At 44.6% G+C, this 25,265-nt stretch overlaps 1 protein-coding gene across 4 annotated transcripts in view; it reads left to right on the forward strand.

Annotated features, from left to right (window-relative positions):
* The window catches only part of PSEN1 (presenilin 1), an 855,645-nt gene that overhangs the window by 242,187 nt on the left and 588,193 nt on the right, over nt 1-25,265 (forward strand). For all 4 annotated transcript variants that reach the window (XM_069638637.1, XM_069638636.1, XM_069638638.1 and 1 more), the window contains exon 4: nt 20,677-20,818. In XM_069638637.1, the coding sequence (XP_069494738.1) occupies nt 20,677-20,818 (142 nt within the window). The remainder of the gene's footprint in view (nt 1-20,676; nt 20,819-25,265) is intronic.

A 25,265-nucleotide genomic window follows, 5' to 3' on the forward strand; every position in this document is an offset into this window, starting at 1 on the left:
CGCAACCCTGGAGAACTCACAATGCCTAAGTTACGCCTCCAGGTACCCCCAGAACCAATCCAAGGGGAACGGTCTGTCGATGCAATGGTCAGGGAAATTTGTTTACGCTTTTCCCCCGACTCCCCTTCTCAACAAGGTGGTGCACAAGATGCACCAGGAACAAGTAACCATGATACTGGTGGCCCCAATGTGGGCCCGACAGCCAAGGTTCGCTCACTTGATGGAGATGTCTCTATCTCCCCCAGTGAAACTCCCCTGCCCGTACAACATGCTGTCACAAGACAAGGGCAGGACTCTGCATCCATGCCCCCAGAACATGAACTTAGCAGCTTGGCTCCTGAGATCATAGAATTCGGACATCTACTGCTTCCGCAGAGATGTATGGACATTCTCAGGGAAGCCAGAAAACCTAACACTCGCCACTGCTACTCTAGCAAGTGGAAGAGATTTGTCATCTGGTGCAGAGGGAAAGGCATCAACCCAATTGACTGCTCTCCCACACATATTGTTCTATACCTGACCCACTTATTGGATTCAGGTCTAGTGTTCAATTCCATTAAAGTCCACCTAGTGGCACTTTCTGCATACACCACTTCCCAACTCAAGGTGTCGTGGTGGAAGATCCCTGTTATAAAGGCCTTCATGGAGGGAATAAAGAGAATACACCCCCCGATAGCTGACCCAGCTCCCGGATGGGACCTTAACGTGGTACTTACCAGACTCATGGGCTCACCTTTCGAACCCATGCACAAAGCATCTCTTAAAGACCTCACTCTTAAGACTGCTTTTTTAATAGCTATCACCTCCATCAGGAGGGAAAGTGAACTACAGGCTCTTTCTGTTCTAGACCCCTTTGTTACAGTTCACAAAGATAAGGTGGTTCCACGCACGCACCCAAGGTTTGCTCCGAAGTTCATATCGAAATTCCACGTAAACCAGTCTATAGAACTGCCAACGTTCTTTCAAAATCCTTCCAACTTGGGAGAAAAAACTCTGCACACACTAGATGTGCGCAGAGCGGTCATGTTCTACATGCAAAGAACCAGACCACTGAGGAAGACTAATCAGTTCTTCGTCTCGGTGGCAGCAGGAAGAGAAGGGGATGCAGTTTCAAAGTCCACTATTTCTAGATGGATTGTTCAATGCATCACTCTCTGCTATACTCTTGCTAAGAGAGAACTGCCCTTTAAGCCTAGAGCACACTCTACTCGAGGCACGGGGGCGTCCATAGCATTCATTGCAAATGTTCCCCTTGAGTCCATCTGCAAAGCGGCTACCTGGAGTTCTGTGCACACCTTTACAAAACACTACTGTCTAGATGCACACTCGAGATCCGACTCCCAGGTGGGTCAGGCAGTATTAAGACATCTTTTCTCTACTGTTCCTTCTCATAACCCACCGCCAACTCCGGGTACTGCTCGCTAGTCTATGCACAGCATGTGATTCTAAGCAGATTAACAAGCATCAGAAGACAATGCATTACTTACCGTAAAAGCATTTCTGATGGTTGTATCTGCTTAGATTCACATGCGCCCACCCTTCCTCCCCGCTCGGATGGAAGGAACATAGACTTCCTTTTATATCTCTCTTTTCTGTACTCACTCACGTCTAGAAGGCTCCCTCAGGGCAGAAAAATACAAACAGAGGGACCTCGACGCGTGAGGGATTGTGGGTACAACACACGTCACTATAGGGATAGTATTTCAGACACGCCTTGTCGACGTCCCTTTTCGACTACGAAAAACAAAATGCAATACTCCGCAGTGACCACTGGATGTCGGACCTATGCACAGCATGTGAATCTAAGCAGATGGAACCATCAGAAATGCTTTTACGGTAAGTAATGCATTGTCATATATATATATATATATATATATATATATATATATATATATTAGTTTTTGTGGCTACTACCCTGTTGCATTACTAAAAAGAAAGCTTTTCCATTACCACTGGTGCCCTGTGCACCTATCTCTGCTTAGACGCGTGTGTCAAACCTAATGCACTACTAGTACATTATTGCACATGGGCTGTGCTCTCAATGTGCATTTCTACTATATGTTGCTGCCCTGCATTTCTTCATGGAACGCTCTCAAATATATCTCTCGCCCTTGCTACTCACATAGAGTAGGATGGGTGTACCTGTAACTTAGCACCACATACAAAAAAGAGACTGCAGGGTTCAACGCCTTGGATTCTAGTGGTTAATAAACAACAAACCCACTTGTGTGCTACATACCACATAGTTAATAGATCTGATTATTATCATACAATGGAATACTTGCATATAGAATTGTGATTATACAGAAGTAGGAGCCCCTGTATGCAATTCAACACGTGGATTCACAAAAACACATCTAAAACATGTATTTATTGTGCATACTCAATAAACAAACATGTGCAAATACAGCTACACTATCAACTCTTATTACTCACTTATCATATGCACACATTCATCCATAAAGTGTCTAGTGCACCTAAATTGGAAAAAAGACCTTTTGGTATACTATATGCCGGGCAAATGAATTACACTGAAGAATATAATCGTACCAAAAGAGGTTTACAACTGATCCCACCTCACGCTCTACCTGCAGCGTCCCTCAGGGCTCTATCCTATCGCCGTGGCTATTCATTGTCGACCTTGCCCCTCTGGCCCACTTGATCTCCACCTTCTCTTCTCACTTCCAGTGTAATGCTGATGACACACCGCTCTCCTTTAAGCTTCCCCCCTCTACCTTCTCTTCTTCCTCTCTCATACCTGACTGCCTAACTGCTATTCAAGCATGGTGCCCTGCTAAAGATGTCTTCCTTAAAGTCAGTAAGACCGAGATCCTTCTCATTGGGATGGCTATTCCCTGCTACCCTCCCTCTCTCTGGCCGCCCTCCTTGGGTCCCCTCCCCTCACCCTATTGTGAGGCAAAACACCTTAGGGTTATCTTCGACTCCTCTCTCTCCTCCCCCCCTCACATCACAGACATTGCCAAGGAGTCTAACTTTCAGCTCCTCATCCTCAGAGGTATTCTCCCTTTCCTCACCTTTTTCCAGAAGCTCAATGTCTCCAGAGCTCTGGTTCTCGCTAGGCTGGACTTCCTCACTCTGCCTCTTTCCTCCCTTAGCCCTCTTCAACTAATCCAGAATAGGGCTGAAAGACTTATCCTTGGCCTCAAGCCCAGGGACTGCATCTCTCAGCCCTTAAATCTCTCCACTGGCTCCCGGTGCCTGCAAGGATCAAATTCAAGACCCTCTCCATCCTCCACAAGGCTTTCTGGTGCCCGGGACCCCGCTACATCAAACTTTCCCTCCCTAAATACCCCCCTGCTAGAGTCCTTTGGTCCTCTAGCTCCAACTCTCTGCAGATCCGATGTTTCTCCAAGCAGAGAGTGGAGGTAGATCTTTCTTCGGCAGGAGCCTCCGTCTCGAACAGCCTTTCTGTCCCTCTCAGACTTGAGCCGGATCTCCTTAAGTTCCAGAAATGTCTCAAGACTTTACCTTTCTCCTCCTCGTTCCCTCTCCCCTACTAATGTCCCCCTACCGCCGAGACTGGTGCCTGGTCCCTTATGAGTCTTACAGGGGCCAGGCCCCCCTCGGCCGGCATGCCCCAGCACCCCTTACCAGAACTTCAACTTCCACCAGGCACCCTTCCCTGGCCGGCCTGAATCTGGTCCATCCCGTCCTCGCACTAGTTGACCCTTACCCCTGGTTTTCCCAGTTATACTTGCCTTTCTGGGCTCCCCTCAACATTTGCCCATTCCTGGGTCCCCCTTCCTCCTGCACTTCTCCCGTCCTCCTTTCCCTTATCACAGCCCTTCCGCACTGACCTGCACCTATTGACACTGCACTTTCATGATCCGAATGTCACATGGCAAAGTATACCGTTTATTTCTCCTCTGCCCCCCAACCTCCTTTTTGCCTTGTGGCTCCTGGAAACACTTGTGTATAGGTGCCATACAAATTTCCAATAAATAAAATGAATACATTTTATTCTAAAGAATTGAGACTTGAATGTCCTTAATGCCTGCCCAATTTAGGTGTACTGGTCACTGTATTCTCCAGTCGCAGCCTCGTAACGCGATTACACTCGCTAGCATGCAGTGAGCCCACATCTTCATTTTCAAGGTGCATGTTACGTGCATGTTAGTCAATCATGGGAACTAATACCCATCCAGCCTCCATTACGTGCTGTTCCAAGTGCTCGTGAGCAGCCATCTCACTGGAACCCCGCGCGTTTTTTCCTGTGCCTCACCGCTCAGTTACAACGCACAAAGTCACCTACAGCCGGAAAACAGAAAACTAAATCATTTGGCATAACAGCAGGTCACAGCTATTCCAGTCAAAGGGAGTCCTGCAGCCCCCAAGGGAGACCTACCCCAGGCCCAAGATGAAGGCATCCAGCCGAAACGTCTCATCGACCAGCACCTCCAAATTCCTTCTGGTCCCTACTTCTTTTTAGATCAATATCTAGACGTCGACCACTTGTTAGGTCACCCTCCAGCCTGGCTACACCTACCCAAGAGCTTTCTCATTAAGTGCTTATGTCTTGGTTGTCATGTATAGATTACATGCTAATCACTTGTCACTAAGGTGGTGGTTTCACAGTGTTTCTTCTTGAACACTATTTTGTCATGTATTTTTTTTTTTTTTTTTTTTTTTTTTAAATTTACCTTGTCATAAACAGATGCTTAAGGAAAAGTCAAGATTAATAATTAATCTCCTTATAAACTCTGTATTTTTGCATTTTCTGATAGTGTTCTTTCAAAAAACGTTTTTCCCTTCTCTTCTTTTAAATTTTTTAAAAAAAATTATTGATGCAGTATTACCAATTGCATCCAGCAGCAAAATAAATTATAAAAGCTGTAAAATTGCTATCTATGTGTGTCTGAAACTCCCTTTGGTACATTCTCACATTTATAGTGTTTGTGTATCTTTCCTGACATAATAAAAATAACCTAGGCCTACTTAAGTCAAATAATAGGCCCTAAAAATGTTATACGACAGAACAGCCCCCCATTGTTGATCCACTGTATTCCCATGCCCACCCTTTTCCTGCCTGTTATAAAGCTAATGATCTCCCCTCTAATAAATGAGTTAAGCAAGTTCCAAAACACAATGTCTTCTTTGACAGAGTACACATTCTTCTTTATGAATAGCTAAAATACAGCCTTGATTCTCTCAAAAAAACATTGTCAGACAGCAGGCTGGTATATAGCCTTAAGCTTCCATCATGATCAAGGAAATATGCTGCACACAATTTCACCTGTACCTCTTTCTAGAACCATGTGTAAGGAGTGGCAAGACATCAAAACGTATTTGTTACAGGAGTGTGTTCCCTGAGGGCTAGAGAAATGAGCATTATCTCTAGTTAGCAGGTTGCTAGCACGCCATGAATCTTTGGGGTGTAACGAGTGCATAAAAGCACCTATCCCCGCTCCGTTTCAGACGGTTGAACTGGAACTTCCACCCAATTTTGTCGATTATGAGTCCTGTACCATGTAGAAGCCAACCCCTAGAATTATCTGCTTCCCTAGTTTTCCATGTAGCCCATTACCCAGCACATCCAAGAAATCGCCTCCACCAGAGTTTAGAGCATATATATTCCCCAGCATATTTGTGCTATCCTCTGTGTAGAGAAGGGATTACTTCAGGTTCCGCCAGTGCCATCATCCAAACTACTATATACAAATTGCAGGGACTTCTATGAGGGAAAAATGGCACATTCATATGCAAACCGAAGTTTAAGTTTGAAAAGGAAATTGTGTTAAGTCATCCTGTTTGGTTAAATTACGTAAAGAGCTGGAATCGAAACCTCAATAATAATTGTACTGTCCAGTGTCTTTTTTCATGTAATTATATGAAAGAAATGATCATATTCAAAACTCATGGAAAGTCCCCTGGAGTGGAAAATTTGTTTTGGACAGAAGCCGAAACAACTTGCTGTACTGAGTTTCTATCCCACCTCTCTAAGAAGGTTAACCAAAGCAAGTTGTTAAAAGCTAAGCACATCATAAGCCGAACAGAGACATGCTCCCAACAATCTATAGAAATGAAACAAATGTAGATTGGGGAAACGCCATAGCAGAAATTGAACAAGCTCATGTGAAGGTTAATGAGATTTTAAGAGACAAGTTGTTCAGGAAAATTCCACCAAAACTATAGTGGCATTGGTTTATATATCAAGTCAAAGAAGCTTTATTTTGGTGTTACCATTAATACATAATGCGTAAAACATCACAAAATTAATATAGGAACTATCTCTTAAATATTGACATACAGTTTATATATTTACATGTTTGGTCCAAAGTATAATTCTCAAAGAACAAGCTAGGGAGTGTGGGAACAAACTGGGGAGGGTGGGTAGGGCTATGGACTTGGAGCTCTTGCGTCGCATAAAAGAAATGTTTTGTTGTATGAAAATGTTTACATGAGACACTGTTAGGAATGATTTTCTATGCTCTAGACTGGTGGGCAGAAGTATGGAAGGCCAGCCTACTTTAATAACGGGGACATCTCTGGCAGCTGTAGCCAAACCAGTTCAAGGTAGCTAGAGGAGTGGGCAAGGCGAAGTCTCAGGAGGCATGAGCCTGGTAAAGGGGTCCTCAATGAGTACACACAGTGAAAAGTCAAGGAACACACTTGGACAAACACTTGGACAAACCGTTATAAAAATTCATATTTATTTATGGCCATATAACACTATTGGAAATGACTACTAGCCCAAAGGAATGCAGGTGCTATAACAGGAACATAAGCAGGCTTAATTCAGGGTTACAGGAATGCCGCCTAGCAGAAGTAATCTTGGTACAGGGTACTTGGTTACATATACAAAGGTAGATGCAGGAGAAATACGTGCAGGGTCATACAAAGCGCCTGGTTTTGATGGCTTTCCGAAACGCTGCATGAAAGTCAATTAGCCTGATATGAGGAGGGAGGGTGTTCCAGTAGGTGGCGGCCATAGTTTGGAAGCTGGTACCACCCGCACGAGCTCTGCGTGTTTTGGGAACTGTTGTCCTGTTAGAGTATGCCGTTCTGGCTGGCCTGGAGGCAGTGGGTTCGGAGATCATTTGGACCAAGTAAGGGGGTGCCAGGTCATGGAGACACTTGTGCGTCAAGGCAAGGGTTTTGAAAACAATCCTTTCCTTAACTGGCAGCCAGTGGACCTGCCTCCTGACCTCAGAGATGTGATCCCTGCGTAAGAAGCCTGTGGCAGCCCTAAGGGCGTTATTTTGAACTAGTCGCAGTTTAACAAGATTCTTGCCTGAAGTTCCTGCAAGAAGGGCATTGCAGTAGTCCAGTCTTGATCCAATTATTGCCCTGGTGATGGTGAGTCAGTTCTGTTGGTATAAGAACGTTCTCGCTGCATTAAGAAGTTTGGAGTTGTACGCTGAGTAAGATGCTATGGCATTAACCTGCCTGTTCATGGTTAAGTTAGGTTCCAAATAAACGGCCAAGGTCTTAACCGCTTGGGAGACCGTCATGGGGATATTATCAACGGTGAAAGAGCTGTATTGCTTGTCCAACTTGCCCAAGGTGGACGGGGAGCCAATTAACAGAAGTTTGGTCTTCTCACCGTTGAGGCATAACCAGTTTTCTGCCATCTAGGATTGGATTGTTGAGTAGATGGAATTGAGGGTGTTCAGGTCAGACAGGTAATCACCCGAGAGGGTAATGAGCACCTGGGTGTCATAAGCATAGTTTGTTTATGAGATGCCCAGGGCATCCAGGATTTTGAACAGATGCTTTGTGAATAGGTAGGGTGGGAGCAATGCATGGACCCTGTGGGACCCCACATTTCTTGATGCTATGGTTGGCACAAGAGGATTTGAAGAAGACCTTCACTGCGCTTTCCTGCAGGAACAAAGTTATCCAGTCACAGGCCCTTGGGGAGAAGTTAGCTGCGGTGGAGAGGTGATAGCAGAGGGTCTTGTGATCCACCAGATCAAAGACAGCGGATAAGTCCAGGAGAAGGAGCGCAGGTTTGCCTGCGTGTCCGAGGTCATCAGTTTGGTTTTTTAGGTTCTAGGAGGGCCGTTTCGGTGAAATGTCGCACCCGGATTGCCGGAGACCAAGAGGATGGTTGTCCTCAATTAATTTTTGCACTTGCAGGTAGGCTGCTTTGTCCAGGATTTTTAATAAGAAGGGGACAGTGGTAATGAGCCTGTAGTTCCCTGGGACCGACGGGTCTAGGGAAGGTTTTTTAAGGAGCAGACAAACTTGCGCTCCCTCAAGTCCAGTTGGGACACGGCCAGACTGGAAAGAGGTGTTGATAAAGGCAGTGATAAGAGGGGCAAGGGAGGGGGCACAGTTCTTAATGACCTGTGCCGGGCAGGCGCCCCCTTTACAGTTGGACGGATTCATGGATTTGAGGAGGGCAATAACTTCAAGTTCACTCATATCCTTAAATTCAAACATCGGGAATTGGCTTTAGTGGGTTACTGGTGACGGGCTGCTGTGAACGTTGGCTGTTGGCTTTAGTGGGTTACTGGTGACGGGCTGCTGTGAACGTTGGCTATCAGGTGGGTAAGTGCCTGTTGGTGGGCTAGGATTTTGGTATGCAAGGTGTCCAGCTTATCCAACATGGCAGATTGGATTTTATTACACCAAGCCTCATCCTTTAGGAGAGTGGGGAGGCAGGGGTCTCCAGCTCTCTGAAGATAGTAAAGATTTCTTTTGTCCCTGATTTGGCATTCACTATCCTTGTGTTGAAGGAGGAAGCTTTAGCCTTAATGATGGCGATTTTATAATCTTTAGTCCTAGCCTTGGTGGCTGCTTTAGTAGTGTACCTAGGGTTATTTTTCCACATAGTAACCGCAGCCCTTTTTTTGTAACGCAACTCCAGGAGCTCCTGGGTGTACCAGGCATTAGAATGCTTAACTTGTTTGGCTTTTGTGAAGGTAAGTGGAGCCACAGTGTCGATAGCCTGGGTAATGATCCTTTTGAATGCATTGGCGAGTACCTCAGGGTCATTGGAGAAGGAGGGCAGTAGTGCGGGCACCATGCGGTGTTGGGTGAGATTCTCCTTCGTGAGCTGCCAATAGCTTCTCGAAAGTGCAGCAGAGAGAGGCATGGTTGGCTTGGGGGGCCCTTTAGAGATGCCAAATTTAATGCATTGGTGGTCAGTCCATGGAATGGGAGTAATCTCCTTGACAAGGAGGGAACAGTTATGGTGGGACACCCAGTCTAGCATTCGGCCTTTACTGTGGGTGGGTTTAGAAATGGCTTGGGAGAACCCTAAGGTGGAGAGCGCTTTATGCAAGGCAGTGGCGTGGGGATCATTGGGTTCGTTAAGCCCTAGGTTAAGGTCACCCAAGAGTATGACTTTGGATGAGCTTTTTAGGTTATCTGAAAGCGAGTGGATTAAGGCTTCCTGAAAATCAGTGGTGGGGCCAGGAGGGCAGTAGACAACGTGGAGGGCAATGGTACAGCTGGGGGAAAGCTTCAGTTTGAGCAGAAGGTAGTCAGAATTCTGACCAAGTTCCCCTTGAATCCTCCTGATAGTCTCCATGGCGACGACAGCTACCCCACCGCCTCGAAGAGGAACAGTCTTGTCTATAAATGGTGTAACCATTTGGAATGGCGAGGGAGAGGGCAGGGCCAGATGTCTCATTCAGCCAAGTCTCTTTGAGGAACAGTAGGTCGGGGTTGTTTCTACTTATAAGGTCTTGCACATCTAGGGCGTGTGCTGGTAGGGAGTGGGAGTTGATCAAGGCACATTTAAGAGGGACATCCGGCAGGGTGAACAAGGTGGTAGTGGGAGAGGATAGTGTCCTGAAGGTCTGGTGCAGTGAGCTTAGGTAAGGGAAGGGCAAGGCTTTCAGCAAATGACAGAACAGCATTGCAAGGCAATTGCGTTAAATGGGCAGCATGGCCAAGTACAGGTGCAGTAGTAGCCACAACATCACAAGGCAGCTGTGGTGTATGGGCGGCTAGCACAGATACAGGTGCAATCACATCAATGACATCACAGGGCAATTGCGGTATGAGCACGGCAGTCACATCAATGACATCACAGGGCAGTTGCGGTATGAGGGCGGCAGTAGCATCAATGACATCACATGGCAATTGTGGTATGAGGGCAGCAGGCACAGTTACAGGTCCAGTGCCATCAGTAACATCAAAAGGCAATTGCATTATGTGTGCGGTTGATACAGTTGAGGGTCTCGGTACGCAGAGGTGTGACTGCGCGTGTGGGTGTAAGCCATGTCTGTGAGGAATTGTCAAGTGCTGGGCAAAATACTTGCCATAGTGAGGTGATGCAAAGGTTTGGATGCAGGCACCTTCTGGTGGCGAAGTTGCAGGCCCATGGGTGTATGACAGAAGCAGATGGCGGCAATACCTTGCCATGCTTGGTAGGCGGCGCAGATCGAGGCAGCGTGTTAGGCGGTAGCAAGGGTATTGGCCCAGGTGGCGGCATGTATATGGATGGAACCAGAGAGATTAGAGAGGGCCGCGTATCCTTGGTGAAAGTGAGTGAGCAGGCGCGAGCACTAACATGTAATATTATCACCCAAACTAAATAAATGATACATATATACAATCACTGAAGTAGGGCAAAATACATAACAAACCCCTCAAAGTAAGGTAAATATTTGTATGCAGCACTTCAGGTCCACAGAGATACAGCACTAACTTTAAAAACCCATCTCTCCGATGTATGGGGCCTTGTGACCAAACAGTTTTGCTAGACGGCAAAAAGTTAGTGGAGGGCTTCTGGGGTCCAATGAAGAGTTCCAAGGGGTAGAGAATGTTTTTAGTGAATAAAGTTGTTCTCCACTTTCGGAATGCTTCCACAAGCAAGCAATGGCAAAGCCAAACTGTTATGAAAGTTTCTAAAAGTTACCAAACTTTAAAAAAGAGGGATGGGGGTTCAGGTAAGTACTGATACAACTCACCCACCATCCCTCCCTCCCTACCCCTGCCCCTGCCCCCCGGTACTCTGATTCTCCTTACGACTTGGCAGGTCTTTAGAAGAGGGTCAAAGGTGACTTTTCCCGCTTTCAGCTCCGATTCTTGATCCCCAGGGGTTTCAGGTTCGAGCACTTCTCTGGTCAGCGACAAATGCTGGTGCAAGTTCTTCAGGACGGAGAATGAAGAAGAACTCGATTGAGGCCCCCTCTCAGCACAGGACTGGATGCAGGAAAGCTGTTTTGGATGACGGCCACTGATGCACAGCGACTCAGGCGGACACAACTGTTGTGGTCCAACTTCACCTCCTATCTCGGGTCCACTTCTGGAACCATGAAATTTGGCAGACATGAGTCCTGTAGCACAAGCTGTCGATCCCCAAAGTTCTGGGTCTCAACGCGGAACAGTGATGTCAGCAGCACAGTAGCTCAGACTCTGAGCTGGGCAGCCACTGGGTGAGCCAGGGGCACTTCCGAGGGCTCTTCTTCACCTGCCGTCGAGAATGGATGTTCCCTGCACTCCAAGGGTCAAAGCTCCTTCGCAGGACTTCTGAAGATCACCTACAAGACAGGGCGCTTCCAGGACAATAGCAGAAGTTGGTCGGCAGGCCTTCTCCCAATGGGTCCACAGTATCCTTACACATCTTTCAGCTGGACAGGTTACTTGGCTCCTTCAGGTTTCTTCCCGCATCTCTCTGAAATGGCTGCAGGAGTCCTCTTACTAGCCAGAATCCAGGTAAGAGCCGAAACTCCCACTAGCCAATCGAAGATCTGGCCCACACACACACACACACCGCAGCAGTGGTCCAATCAGGACCACTGGTAGCATAGCTCACAGAATAACATTCAAACACACTGAAACATGTTTGTGGATTGGGACCAGACAGTCAGTCCCAACCAGCTTCCTAGCAGCAAACGCACACAGCCCTGCAGTAGCCTGCGGAGAGAGGTTGTGGGTGAGAGCGCAGTCTGTGCACTGGAATGTTGGTCTTTTCACTGTTTTCTTTCCTGGAGGCAGAGCTGAGGCGGACCCTGCAACCTACTACTACTGATTCACTCTGCAGAGCACGCCTCAGAGTGAGGTTGTGAGTTAGAGCGCAGTGTATGCAGTCTGTGAACGGCCAGGCTCCCGGATTCCTGGACTATTAGCCTGAGACTCTTACTCTGTTTCGGCTCCTGCTACTGGCCGCAATCTGCTGGCACCCGAGAAGAGAGGTAAACTGTGCGCATGTGACCAGCTTTGTACCCCTGCCTGCTCTCAAGGATTGACATCGCTCCATAGGAGAGAACCCCTGTGTGCGCTTGCCCCTGTAATTTTGAAGTTTACCCCTTACCCGCTCGGGTCCACCGCGCTGCTGGCTGCCCTTGGACCCATTGAACGAATTTGAAAACGTACCCACCAGATAGATACACGTTTTGCACTTTGAGTCCTTTTTGCGACTGAGCATTTGCGCCGTGGGGAATGCAGGCTTCCTGCCTTTGACCCACGTGTGCTTTATATACATACTCTTATGTATTAATCTTGCCAACATTGAAACCGAGACATATTTTGGCACAAGCTCATTCAACTATACCGAACGGAAGAATTTTGTATGAAGATAACCCTCATCTAACTGCTTCTGATTTAAGTGTAATGTCTTCCGACAACCTGGAAACGCCCGACTGTGTTTGCGGCAATTGACACGTGACCACATGGAGTGCTTGCCTGGTGCCGTGGACAAGAAAAAGGACTAAGACTCTTGACAGCAGATTCCCCGTCTCCCAAACGCCCAATACTTACAAAAATGGAAATAACCCAACCCAAGCCCTCAGGCGCGCATTCAGGCGCTATGCACACAAAAATGCACGCAGATCAATTACAGACAAGTGTTTCCAGCTCAACAATTACTACCCCAATACCAGATGATGAAACTAAATGGAACAACGATGGGGCAAATCACCAAATAACAAATACAGAGGCAACAAGTCAAGGCAGTAGAGAGGAACGGAAAAAATCAATACCGGAATTTGATGGACTGTCAACATCAAAGAACTGTTCCGCTGATAAATCTGGACACAACCAGCAGAATAAAGATTTTTCAAACTTTGAACCCTACAAAAAGAGCTGATAAAGAAGAAACATCACCTCCACCGCATACTGGAATCAAACAGGCTGAAAGTTGGAGTGGAGACATCCAAACATTCCAGCTTTGGAGAATCAAATGATTCAAACCCCAAATGAAGAGCAGAGTTCTAGTTTGCCCTACGCCCGAGACGATGAACGGCCGGATGCTCTCCTATCTGCCCAAGTGCAACCTGTATTCTCAGAGACATGCCTGAAAAACATCTCCCAAAAAGAAAAGGCCAAACGGGTGAATTGGAGTTGGCAAACTTCTTGTGAGAGACAGAGACAAACCGAATCGTGGTCTCAGCCCACTACTACCTCCCTAAATCCCTGGATGGCGCGACTTTCTCTTGATATTACCGAAATAGAGAGCTTGATGCAAAATCATGAAAAAAGAGAAGATTTTGGCAAACTACACGGGACAAAGAACTCACTTGCACCAATACCGCTCGGAACAATCCTACTCCTTAAACTGAGAGATTGAAAGATAGATCTCACCATTTAACACATGAGAAAACAAGCACTTAAATCCAGAGACAAAGACCTCAAACACCATGGGATAACAATCCAGAGACTGATGAGAGACTAAGACCAAATACACAGCAAGTGCACATGTGATGCAGCACCACACTGTCCACAACCCTCGATTGAAACTGCAAGCCTCGGTCTACAAAATATGCTTATAGCAACTACCTCGGTCACTTATCCCGTTTATGAAAATAAAAGAAACGAACGTGGACACATTAAATGACCTGGCGACCTTTCTTGCTTTCATTCATTCTAAACAAACTCATATTGAAAACTTTATGAATCAAATTTTAGATCGCCTTAATTTTGAAGCTGAAGCAAGCAAGATCTGGCAAACACGCTTAGCTGATCTTGCAAGAAATGATAGAGCAGACAAAACACAAATGACTAATGCACTTATTTCTATGATGAGCACAGTTAACATCGAAGCAACCCGTCCATATCGGCTGATAACTGAACGGAAGGAGGGAATTTCACAAACAATCCAAGAATCGATAGGTTCGGTAAGCTCACTCCCTGACGCAAAAGCTGAGAAACGGACTACTGCTTTATGTAGTAAAGCTAGTACTGTTATCGCTCCTGTTGGAAATCTGATTGATCTAAGCAATGAATAATCTACAGCATTAGCATAGCAACTCAGTCACCTTTAACCTTGGACGATGCTGAAGATGAGAGCACTCATCCTAAAGCGATGAAACAGAAATGTTCCAGAGAATCATGACATCTTTGAAAAAAAATGTAAGGCTCCTCTGTCGAAACTACACGTAGCTCAACAAAAAGACAAAATGGATAACAAGCGTTCCTGAGAAACCTCACCACACCTCAGATATGTACTGAAAAATCTAACACCAAAGAAGGTACACTCAATGAAAAAAGGACGCAACATGAAACAGTACAATTAAACACCTCTATTTCTATAAATCTAGATACACAGCAGACAATACAACATAATGAGCAATCACAATTAGATATTAGCATGAACATGTCAATTTACATGGATGAGGAAGTAGATAACTCGGAAGAAGCCCAAATACAATTAAGTGGCACCTCACTTATCATATATCAATATGAAGAGGGACACTCGCGACGACATTCAACAATTGATTTGTCTTGCAAAGACATTTCTGACACCGACCTTGACTTTAATACAACAGGCGACTCTCAATAGTCAAACACAAGTGGAAATGAACTTGTGAAATGAGCTACCAGATAACACATCACAGGAACCACAAGTATCAAGAAGGGTCTCTTCTATGATAACACCCAAGGGTAAACTGAAACTTCCAGACTTTGTTGATCCCATGAAACTTATGGTTTTAAACAGGTTGATGTTGGAAAGAGCAGCCCAGCAAACACAGGGACTGATTCTTAACAGAACAAACGTTCTTTGCCTCTTGCATGCCATTCCTAAACTTATCTCAATGAAATTACAAGATATACAAATTGTTGAATTTATTGATGAACAAAGATTAGATCAAGTGAGGATCGAATTTTCAGCCCTGAACACCCTGAAACGATTGATAGAAAATAAAACGCAATTTCAACAATTAGGATTTGCTATTGCAATAAATGGCGAAAGTAAAGACACATACACAGAAGACGCAATGGAACAAACCATGTTTCGCGACTACTCGCCACAACAACTGAACAAATGCAATAAGAACACAGCGCATTTACAGACCAGTTCGACAGAAAACTACAGCTACAAAGAGATTTTAACGATGGAAGAAATAATCACAGACAACACTCTGCCTATACAAAACACTTTATCTGGAGAGATATGGAGGATACAGCAAGTCGGACAGGACAAAATAATGACCAGCATTAACAACTAACCAGTCCATTCTGTGACACTTTTACGTTATGCTCATGGAACACCTTGGGCATGCGCATCTCTTTCATATGAAATACCCAGAATTTGGTAACTACCAAATCATGTTTACAAGAATCTTGGATTAGTAAGCAGCCAGTCTGCAATGGCTTTACTACTCTGATGAATCCAGCGATTCCAATTTCTAAAGGCAAGCCCTTCTGCTTGCCTGCTAACTTTAATTAAGACTGGAGTCAACCTTGAAATAATCGAAGCAGTAAACATAAATGCGTGGGCACAAATAACTATAGTCCAACACCTACGAACAGCTCAACAAAATCCCCACGAGAAACATTTTACGAATGCCAAAGGAATCTTGGGGATAATGAATACATATTGGAACCCGGCCTCAATTGCCGATGAAACCTTCATAGATGGCGTATTCTCTGCTATAGACTGTGCCACTGAGAAATACCCCTCTACAGAATTCATTATATGTAGAGACCTCAGTCTCAATTACTTCGATCCAGCAGGCCACACGCATGAAGAAGCCAAGCTCCCCCATCGAGCCCGGACCTGGAATAAAGAAATAGCTAATAGAAATTTGCACCGGTTTGACATTATAGACGAGAAAACAGGTTACCCTCCCCCTACATGAGCTTGTAGTACCTCCTCTGCTATAATTGACTATAATTGCACCTCGAAGAGTATCAACGACAACATTTGCAAGGCTTAAAACTTCAAATCACTTAACACCAATCACTACATCATGATACGGTCATGGAGTACCGAAAGTATACAGAATGATAAAATCATCTTTCCACTTATGTAACTCAATACTGGGATGACCAGGCTTAAAATAACACAATGGCAAGTGGAGAATTTGCCAGCAATCTTCATGGAGTCAACACTCTAAGCCTCACAGAAAATAAACTATGACTGGAAGCTGTGTCCTTTCAAACAAGTAACTGAATCAATGAAAACGCTACGCATATCTCATACGCATGCTTAGAATCCACAAGTTGCAGGAAAAAGAGACTTGTAGAGAAACCTAAAACAAATAAAACATAATCTCTGTGGCAAATATCAGAAGATGAGACTGGAGAAACAGCGCCAGAAAAACTGGATGAGAAACATGCGAATGATGTTACAGCAATATGATGCGGAAAGGATGCTGAAATCTCTACTATGGATCTAAAGATCTATGGAATCTGTGAAATCTCCAAGCCCCTTGCCAAACCATGATGATCTCCGACATACCAGAGACTGCCTGGACAAGCATTTTAGAAATCTACACAAAGGCTGTATCGGGATAAAATGCCACACATAGAGCAGAAAACAAAGTGGATCATACCATGGGATAGAGACATCATAAGAGCAATTCATAGACTAAGTACATCTAGAGCCCCAGGACCCGATGGGTTATCAAACGATATCATCAAACGCAATCCAGAGATTTGGACAAAAATATGTGGCAATATCTTTGAGCTAATTGCCCACACAAACACCATTCCCAGTTCCTGGCAGTTAGCAATATTGATCCCCATCTTCAAGCAAGGCTCGACAAAAGATCCTTGTAACTATCGTACAATTGCCCTGCTTGATCCACTTGTTATTAGAAAAACTGAATATTTGGGCAGTGAGCGAAAAGAAATGTCGTCAAACTGGTTTCGTCAAATGTGTTGGAACAAATATCAACCTCCTACTGCTTAATCTAATAAAACAAGAGACACAGAACAAAACGCAGGTCTACGCTGCCTTCATCGACCTGCAATTGGCATTCAATATGGTCAATAGGAACACTTTATGGGACAAGCTAGCTCTATGGGGATGCCCCCGGGATATATTAGAACCCATAAAATTGTTATATTCAAACACTAGAATCAGAATGTCGAAAGAAGGCACCTTGACAGACTCGATTAAAACCTGGCATGGCCTGAAACAGGGCTGCCCTCTTGTGGCCACACTATTTACCCTCTTTATAGCAGATTTTGAGGAAAACCTCTACACACCCTTGATGAACCCCCGAAATTGAATGCAACAACTTTATCTTGCATGATGTACGCAGACATTGTTATCTTGGCAAAAACACTGAGAGGCCTCCAGATTGCCCTCACTAAACTCAAAAAATATATGGCGACCCACAAGCTGAAAATGAATCCTCAAAAAAGTTATGACACTGACCCATAAAATCATGGGTAAATGGAACAGCCCACACTTTTTCTTACAGAACCATAAACTCCTGCAAGTGAAAACAATAAAAATATCTTGGAGTGTGGCACAACCAGTCACCAGTTGAGAAAGATTGGGTGCAACTTCTGTAAGCAAAGGCGCTTTCCCTTGCTCGTCAAGGACGGTTCGTACATCATAAATTTGGAACATTTTCCGTTAAACGTCTAATAACATTTTACAGGCAGAAAGCAGCAGCAATAGTACTCATGTATGGGGGCGAAACAATAATCAACATTGATCATACAGCATGGCAACAAGTCAAAGGGATATTTTGGAGAAAGGCCCTATCCCTTCCAACATCTTTCCCGATGCCTCGCATACGTTTCAAACTTGCAATCCAGTCTCTAGAATCTATCATTATTTGGAAACAGCTTGATCTATATTGAAAAATCCTAATTGATCACCATTCCCCAGCATTGGAAATATTTCGAGATAAACCCCTCACAAGTAACAACGCAGCATTGCTTACATGGAAAAAAATGTCATTGAAAGTAAACAAATTGATGCCAAGATATCAATAAAACTTGCTCGTAAAGACTGGATCTTAACGATGAAACTTAAATCCCAATATTCACAAGACCTTCCCTGTGAACTGGACACGAGAGCTCTCACGATCTTCCAAACTATTTAAAGATGCTCCCAGTGGGGCACATACAAGATTCGTTCATGAGACTACGCTTAATATCTTGCCTACTCGATATCTTGGCAAATAGGAAGCTGATACCTAAAGATCAACAATTTTGCCGGTTTTGTAAACCAACTGGAACAGAAACTTGACACAATGTAATGATCTGCTCAGCACGGACTGACCAGAGAAATCTATTTAGGGATATGTACACCTTTCCTAAAACACAACTAGACTCAGCCGAGCGATGGGCAAAAATACTCTTGGGCAATAATAGCCATAATTCATATGAAAAGGTATTTCATGATGTCATTCCATAGTTCCATTTTGGAATGACATCATCAAAGAACCATAAAAGGCATGATGTCATTTGAATCCACCCCAGGAGCGTCCGGATGGAAGACTGATTCATGGAAAAGACGCATAGCTACACCTAAACAGGCTATGATCTTTAGTAGAAATACAGACTGTTTGTATTAACTTTACTTGTATACTGATATTGAAATCATGTATGCTTAATTTTGATAAGTACAAATGAAAGGTTTATGAAATCATATATATATTTTTTTAAAGTAGCCTGAAAAAAGCCTCAGCTTTCCTAGCCACTTGAAGTCCATATAAGGAATTTCCTGTACTCGCAGGTAAGGAAGAAGGGTTAGTGAAAAGATGGCCAAGGGACAAACAAACCTCGTAGCATGGCCATGTTTGGACACTAGCCACAGTAGGTAGCCAAACACTGTTAACGCAGTAAGGCTAAATAAAAATACACAAAAAAATAGCAAAATAACTGCTGCCACAAGCTTGTCCCTTAGGCACAACTAATGTATCCAAAAATCCTCGTTATCAAACGTGGCAACAAAGTAAAAAGACTAAGGGAAACCATGTTTCCCAGTACTGCAGCCTGAAGGACATGTTGATTTTCCCATGAAAAATAAGAAAAGGCCAGTGTAGTGAAGACAGCACTGCACTGTAAAAAGTTCAGATCCGATTAAAAAATAAAAAGCAAAACGTTTGGGGATCCCAACAGGAAGCTACATTTCATGGAAGGTAATGGGCCTCATTACAAGTTTTCCGGTCCGGCAACAACGGTGCCGGTAAGCTTACCGGCACAGTTGTTTCCAGACCGGCAAACTACGAGTCTGCGGGTGGGTTGTCTTTCCACGTGCCAGGTCTGCCCTGGCGGGCGGAACGGCACCCGCCCACAGGTGTTTGAGTGGCCCCTATTCGCATTGAGTCCTAAATGGGAATGGGGACTTAGGAATGCCGCCTCCTGATTTACCGGACCGCCGGGGGTGTAATGCCCCGGTAATTCCGGCAAGTCAGGCGGTGGTAAATCATCACGAGTCTGGTGTCAGCCTGGCGGTTTTACCGGCACGGCTGCCGCCAGATTCGTAATGAGGCCCATTGTCTGCAGACGATTGATAGCCTGGCAGCTATCGCAGTATACATATAAAACTAATGTCCCGCCAATTTACGGGTTGCCAAAGAGTTGCTCACTGACTTCGAGAACACTTTGAACCATTCAATGAAGATATTTATTCCCCTCTTTTGGTATCTGAAATTAATGATGCTTAGTTTTGGCTTTTTTGCTGATATTTTCCAGTGCTTCAACTTGTAGAGGAGAGATGCCTTTCACAAAGGCTCACTTGGTTCATTCCAGTTGCTGCTACAGATTAGGCATTTGTGTTGTTGATGACGGCATCCAGTGGTGGACACAGCAATGATTTCAGATCACACATTCTTTGTTCAGTATTGTCTGAGCTGTGCATGTGTGATAGAGGCTGGCATTCTTTGCTCTTTCATACAGAATATGGGCTCTTTCATTAGAATCCTGCCTCCCCGGCTGTTCACTCGTGCTGAAAACTGCTTGGAAAGTGTTTCCGAATTTCAGAGTTGGTATTGGAAATTAATTTGCAGAAGCAAATTTGGGCTACATGCAACGTCTTTCACATATTTTAATTCCTTTGCATAATTCCACAAATTTTAATGGACTCTATTAATTTATTTTGTGTTCTTTGAAATGCTGCTTTGTAAATTAACATTATTTCCAAGTGTAAGGGAGAGGGATAGATTAAAAGGGTCAGCCATCATTAACGGCAAAGCCAAGTGGCTGCATTTTGGGTCCTGTCACGGGTGAGGGGTGGCAACGTGGGCAGGAGTGGATAAGCGAATGTGTACAGCTTAAAGGAGCTGAAGGCAGTGGTTGTTTGCAAACTTGCTTGCTACCCCACAATGCCTCACAACTGACACTTTGAGATTTCAATATTTTACGTCTTGAACTCTTGAAATGAAGTCTTTTTAAGTCACAGAGATAATCTATAAGAATAAGGAACTCTTTCAAAAGCAATGTTGAAGTTAACTAAATGCCTTGTTTGTGGTTCTTAATGCTATACATGAATTCCGAGATATACAGGTCAGCAGTGCATATATTCTCATTAAGGCATATAAAACGGACACATTTATTTATATTTCTGTCTAGAATCTACACGCCATTCACAGAAGACACAGACACTGTGGGACAGAGAGCCCTCAACTCCATCCTCAATGCTACTATAATGATCAGTGTCATTATTGTCATGACAATACTGCTTGTGGTGCTTTACAAATACAGGTGTTACAAGGTGAGTAGAAAATCACCATATATAGATTGTAGTGTTGTCTTTTGAATGGGAATCAAACTTCTATAATAATTGCAGTAATACACCTTTTATCAATAATATATGAATTTCTTGGTGAAAAATATTTTTTTAGATTGTGGCGATGACATTTTATATTGTATAGATATTTTTTTTCTGTTGATCATAAAGATTTTAATGTTAAACCATGTATACTAAATAAATGATACAATATTTTCTGTTTAACTTTGGCCTCAAAATTCTCAGTCATGTATTCTGTGAAGGGAATCTAAACACTGTGACATATTTTCAGTTCAGGGCGTAGCATTTGTCTATGAATTACTTATTTTTAGGTCAAATATTACAAAGCCATGCGCATTTTCTTTAGGTAGAAATTGCGACTGGAGAATGTTGTTTAACAGGCCACGACACTGCCAACACAGTTCATAATGTATTGTATTTCAACTGGTGAAGGGTTCTTAGAAGAAAGGAGGTAGATGTCAGTTTTAGGCCAATCGTTTCCAGAGAATCAGAGTCCTGTCGACCTTTGTAACAGGTGGCCAAAAATCATACAAAACCTTTAAAGGGTTTTAATTTTTATTTGTGAGGGCCATAGAGTCGTCCATTTCTCTCAGCCATGTCTCCCTAACCCAGGTGTCCGTATCCCAGTTAGTGCTACCAAGCGGTAACCGCTACTATCTAAGCACTTGTCCTACACTCGGGATGCTTGCTGAAACCCCGGCTGTCTAGACTCTGTCAGGAACATACTAATTGCCCCTATTACTGTCTATTTGTTAGTATTCAAATGGGATTCTGGCTTTCCCATACTCTTGTCGAAATAAGGATGGTTTAAGCACGCCCACACTTAACTCATCCTCTATAATCTCTATACTACATCCATCCGCTTGCCCCTCCCACCACTCACCTGTCCCTCCAATGTTTCACCCCTTCTAACGTTTGCCTCCACTGTTTGATGTTACTTCCCTTCCCATTTCAACTAGCTACTCCTCCTCCTTCCACTACCATCATTCTCCCATTGCTACTCTTCCCCCACTATTTCTTGAACATTCGCCTTTCAGCCTGTAATCATTCGCGTCTCAAAAACACTTTACACTAACCTTCCTAACCCACCAGCAACACTAACAAGCTCACTCGCGCTGCAGTATGCTTGCACTCACTAAGCCAACACCTACCCATCTACTAAATGCCTCTAGACTCCACCGCACCTTCCTTCCGCCTGCTGGTTTTTTGTTCTACTTCCACCTCATCTGACCTTACCCGAACAACCTTCTACTTCCATTTCCCTGCTGTACACTTCCCTGTGCCATGCGATTGTTTAAGTGTCCTTGACCAATCCACCTGCTGTAACCCCCGTCTGGTAGGTGTTGGAGCAAGAAATACATAACAATCCCTGTTAAGTCCCGCCTCCCTATCTCTGTTGGAGCTGCTGCATGAAAATGGCAGCTCCAAATGTCAGTCTACCTTGGTTCATTCGTACACACCTTCCCTACGGATAAGATTCTCTAAAGATGATGTTTGAGTTCGGTGGGATTGTCCCTGGTGGCATAGGGATTCCCTAGTATCCTAATGTGGCTTTCATTCTAGTCTGGGAGCTGAAGGTGAGCAGCTTCTCTGCTACATGGCTATTGTGGCTCCTCCGCGCTCTTCCCTAGTGTGCAGTCTACTGCTGCAGCATTACTGCTGATTCAAAGCCCACGCCCTAGAAATAGATGACCTAATAACCACCCATAACTTAGACATTCTCGCTATCACAGAAAGCTGGCTTAATGAAGCCTCATGCCCAGCCATAACACTAGCTCTACCACAAGGGTAGGCCATTCTTAGACCAGATAGGTCTGCCAAACAAGGAGGGTGGGTAGCCCTCATTCACAAAGACACACGTCCTGTCAGAACCATACCATACCATACCATACCATACCACACCAAGAGGAAGGAAATGTCGACATCTTATCAGTCAAGCTAGCACTCTCACCAAACAGCACAATAAATATTCATACCATTTACCGTCCACCTGGCCCCACCACCAACTTCATAAATCAAGTCAATCACCTCTTAGGAAACAATATCAAAAAATCCACTAAATCTCTACTTATAGGAGACCTTAGCCTAGGTTTCAATGACCCCAAGGACAAAACGGCTATCTCTAGCCAAAGACCTCCACGACCTAGGCTTCTCCCAAAAGATCACAACACCCACGCACTCAAAAGGACGCATTTTAGACTGGATCGTAGACCATAATTGTAACACAGACATCACGTCTATTAGCCTCCCTTGGACTGACCACAACCATCTCCTATTCGACATCCCGGTCCTAGTAAGCACTAAAGTGCCTACCGCGGCACCGGCGACCTTAGCCAGAAGTGCTAAAAAACGTATTGCAGACAACGTCCGTGCACTCCTTAATCTGCCATGCCTAGAGCCCCCGTTCTCCACAGACCCTAGCATCCTCACAGAAATTTACAAAAACACCATCACAATGGCTGTCAACACTGCTGCCCCACTGGAAATCAAGAAAGAGAAAGTCATTCCACTCCAGTTCCTGGTTCACAGAGGAACTCCAAGCTCTGCGCAAGGACAAACGCCAGGCACTAAAAAAACTGGCAGTGTAGTAGCCCTGATGACACCACAAAATGTAACTTCAAATCCATTGCAAAAAAATACAAAGATGCCATCTTCCTTGCAAAATCTGAAGCCTTTAACCACCGTATCTCTGCTGCCAAATCTCACTCTAAAGAACTCTTCAGTATCTTTAAGGAACTAACCGTACCACCCACCTGCCCTGATGAGATTGTCAAAGACGAAGCATGGTGCACAGTCATACAATCAGCAATGCTTGCAAAAATAAACCTCCTCCAAAAGAAGATATCTCACCATTTCAGTACCTTACCTAAGCAAAGCACACATGCGCAAACTAAACCAAGTGTAAAAACTTTCTGAAACTGAAGTCATTGAAATCTTAAGACACCTCAAACCCTCGCAATGCAAGGGTGATGTATGCCCCCCTAAAATCATCAAAGACTGTGCAGAACAGCTCACCCCACTCATCACGGCATTCATCAATGCGTCATTCAAAATGGGCATAGTCCCAGACAACCTTAAAGAGGCCTGGGTGCGCCCGCTCTTAAAAAACCCACGCTAGAACCCGCTAATCCCAACAACTACCGGCCCATAACAATAGTCCCATTCCTCCTTAAAATACTTGATAAGGTCGCCCACAAACAAGATTCAACTTTACCTTGAATCAAATGCAATCTTAGGAAAAAGACAATCCGGGTTCTGCAAGGGACACAGAACTGAAACCTCCCTTCTAGACCTAAAAAAAAAAAAACCAAATCACCCACATCCTGGACAAAGGCAAGCCTGCTCTCCTCCTTCTCCTTGACCTTTCAGCCGCGTTTGATCTGGTAGATCACACCACTCTCACCACTCATCTGACACATGCTGCACACTTCTCAAAGGAAGCAGCATCCTGGGTAACCTCATTCCTAGAGGGCAGAGCTATGAAAGTGTTCTCGAACACAGCTCACGCAGCACCCTCCATAATCCACTGTGGCGTCCCACAAGGTTCCTGTACTGCCCCCACGCTCTATAATCTTTTTACTAAACCCCTTTTTGACAAACTGGACGCATTAGGGATCACTTACACAAACTACGCTGACGACACGCAGGTTCTCCTTCCCCTCATGGGAAATTATCATCAGGACGCCACTAACCTATAGAAAATCTACTCCACCATACAAGCATGGATGGCCAGTAATGGCCTCTGTTTGAACGGGGAAAAAACCAAAATACTTATCCTAGGCAAGAAATCCACACTCTCCAACCTGAACCCGCTGTACCTCAACTTCAACATAGACAACTGTACCATCCAAGTCCTATCCTCAGTCAAAACTCTAAGGGTACATGTAGACGCCACCTTATCTATGGACAAACAAGTCAGCGCCATAGTCTCGGCCTCCGCACTGAGTACCAAACTCATCAATGCTATAAAGCCATTCCTTACGCAGGACAATTGCCTCTCCGTCGCCAGAGCTACCATAGGAGCCAAACTAGATTACTGTAACGCGCTCCTAGTGGCACATCCAAAAAAACCCTAGCAAGGCTCCAAACAACTCAAAACAATGCTCTTAGAGCAGCCCTCAGCATACCAAAAAGAGATCACATCACGCAAGCCAGGAGGACAGCACATTGGCTCCCTGTCGAGGATCGTATCGCCTTCAAAATTCTCACATCCACCCATAAATGCATCAACTGCTCAGCACCATCCTACCTATCTGACACATTATGCAAAACTCCATCCACCAGACCGACCAGATCTCAATACAATAATCAACTCACCATACCATGCATCATTAGAACTAAGGCAGGAGGCATAGGCTTCCCCTTCCTCGCACCTAAGCTCTGGAACTCTCTGCCCACTGACCTCAGAGCT

This window comes from Ambystoma mexicanum, chromosome 14, assembly GCF_040938575.1.
Source record: "Ambystoma mexicanum isolate Mex_15411 chromosome 14, UKY_AmexF1_1, whole genome shotgun sequence".
NCBI lineage: Eukaryota > Metazoa > Chordata > Amphibia > Caudata > Ambystomatidae > Ambystoma > Ambystoma mexicanum.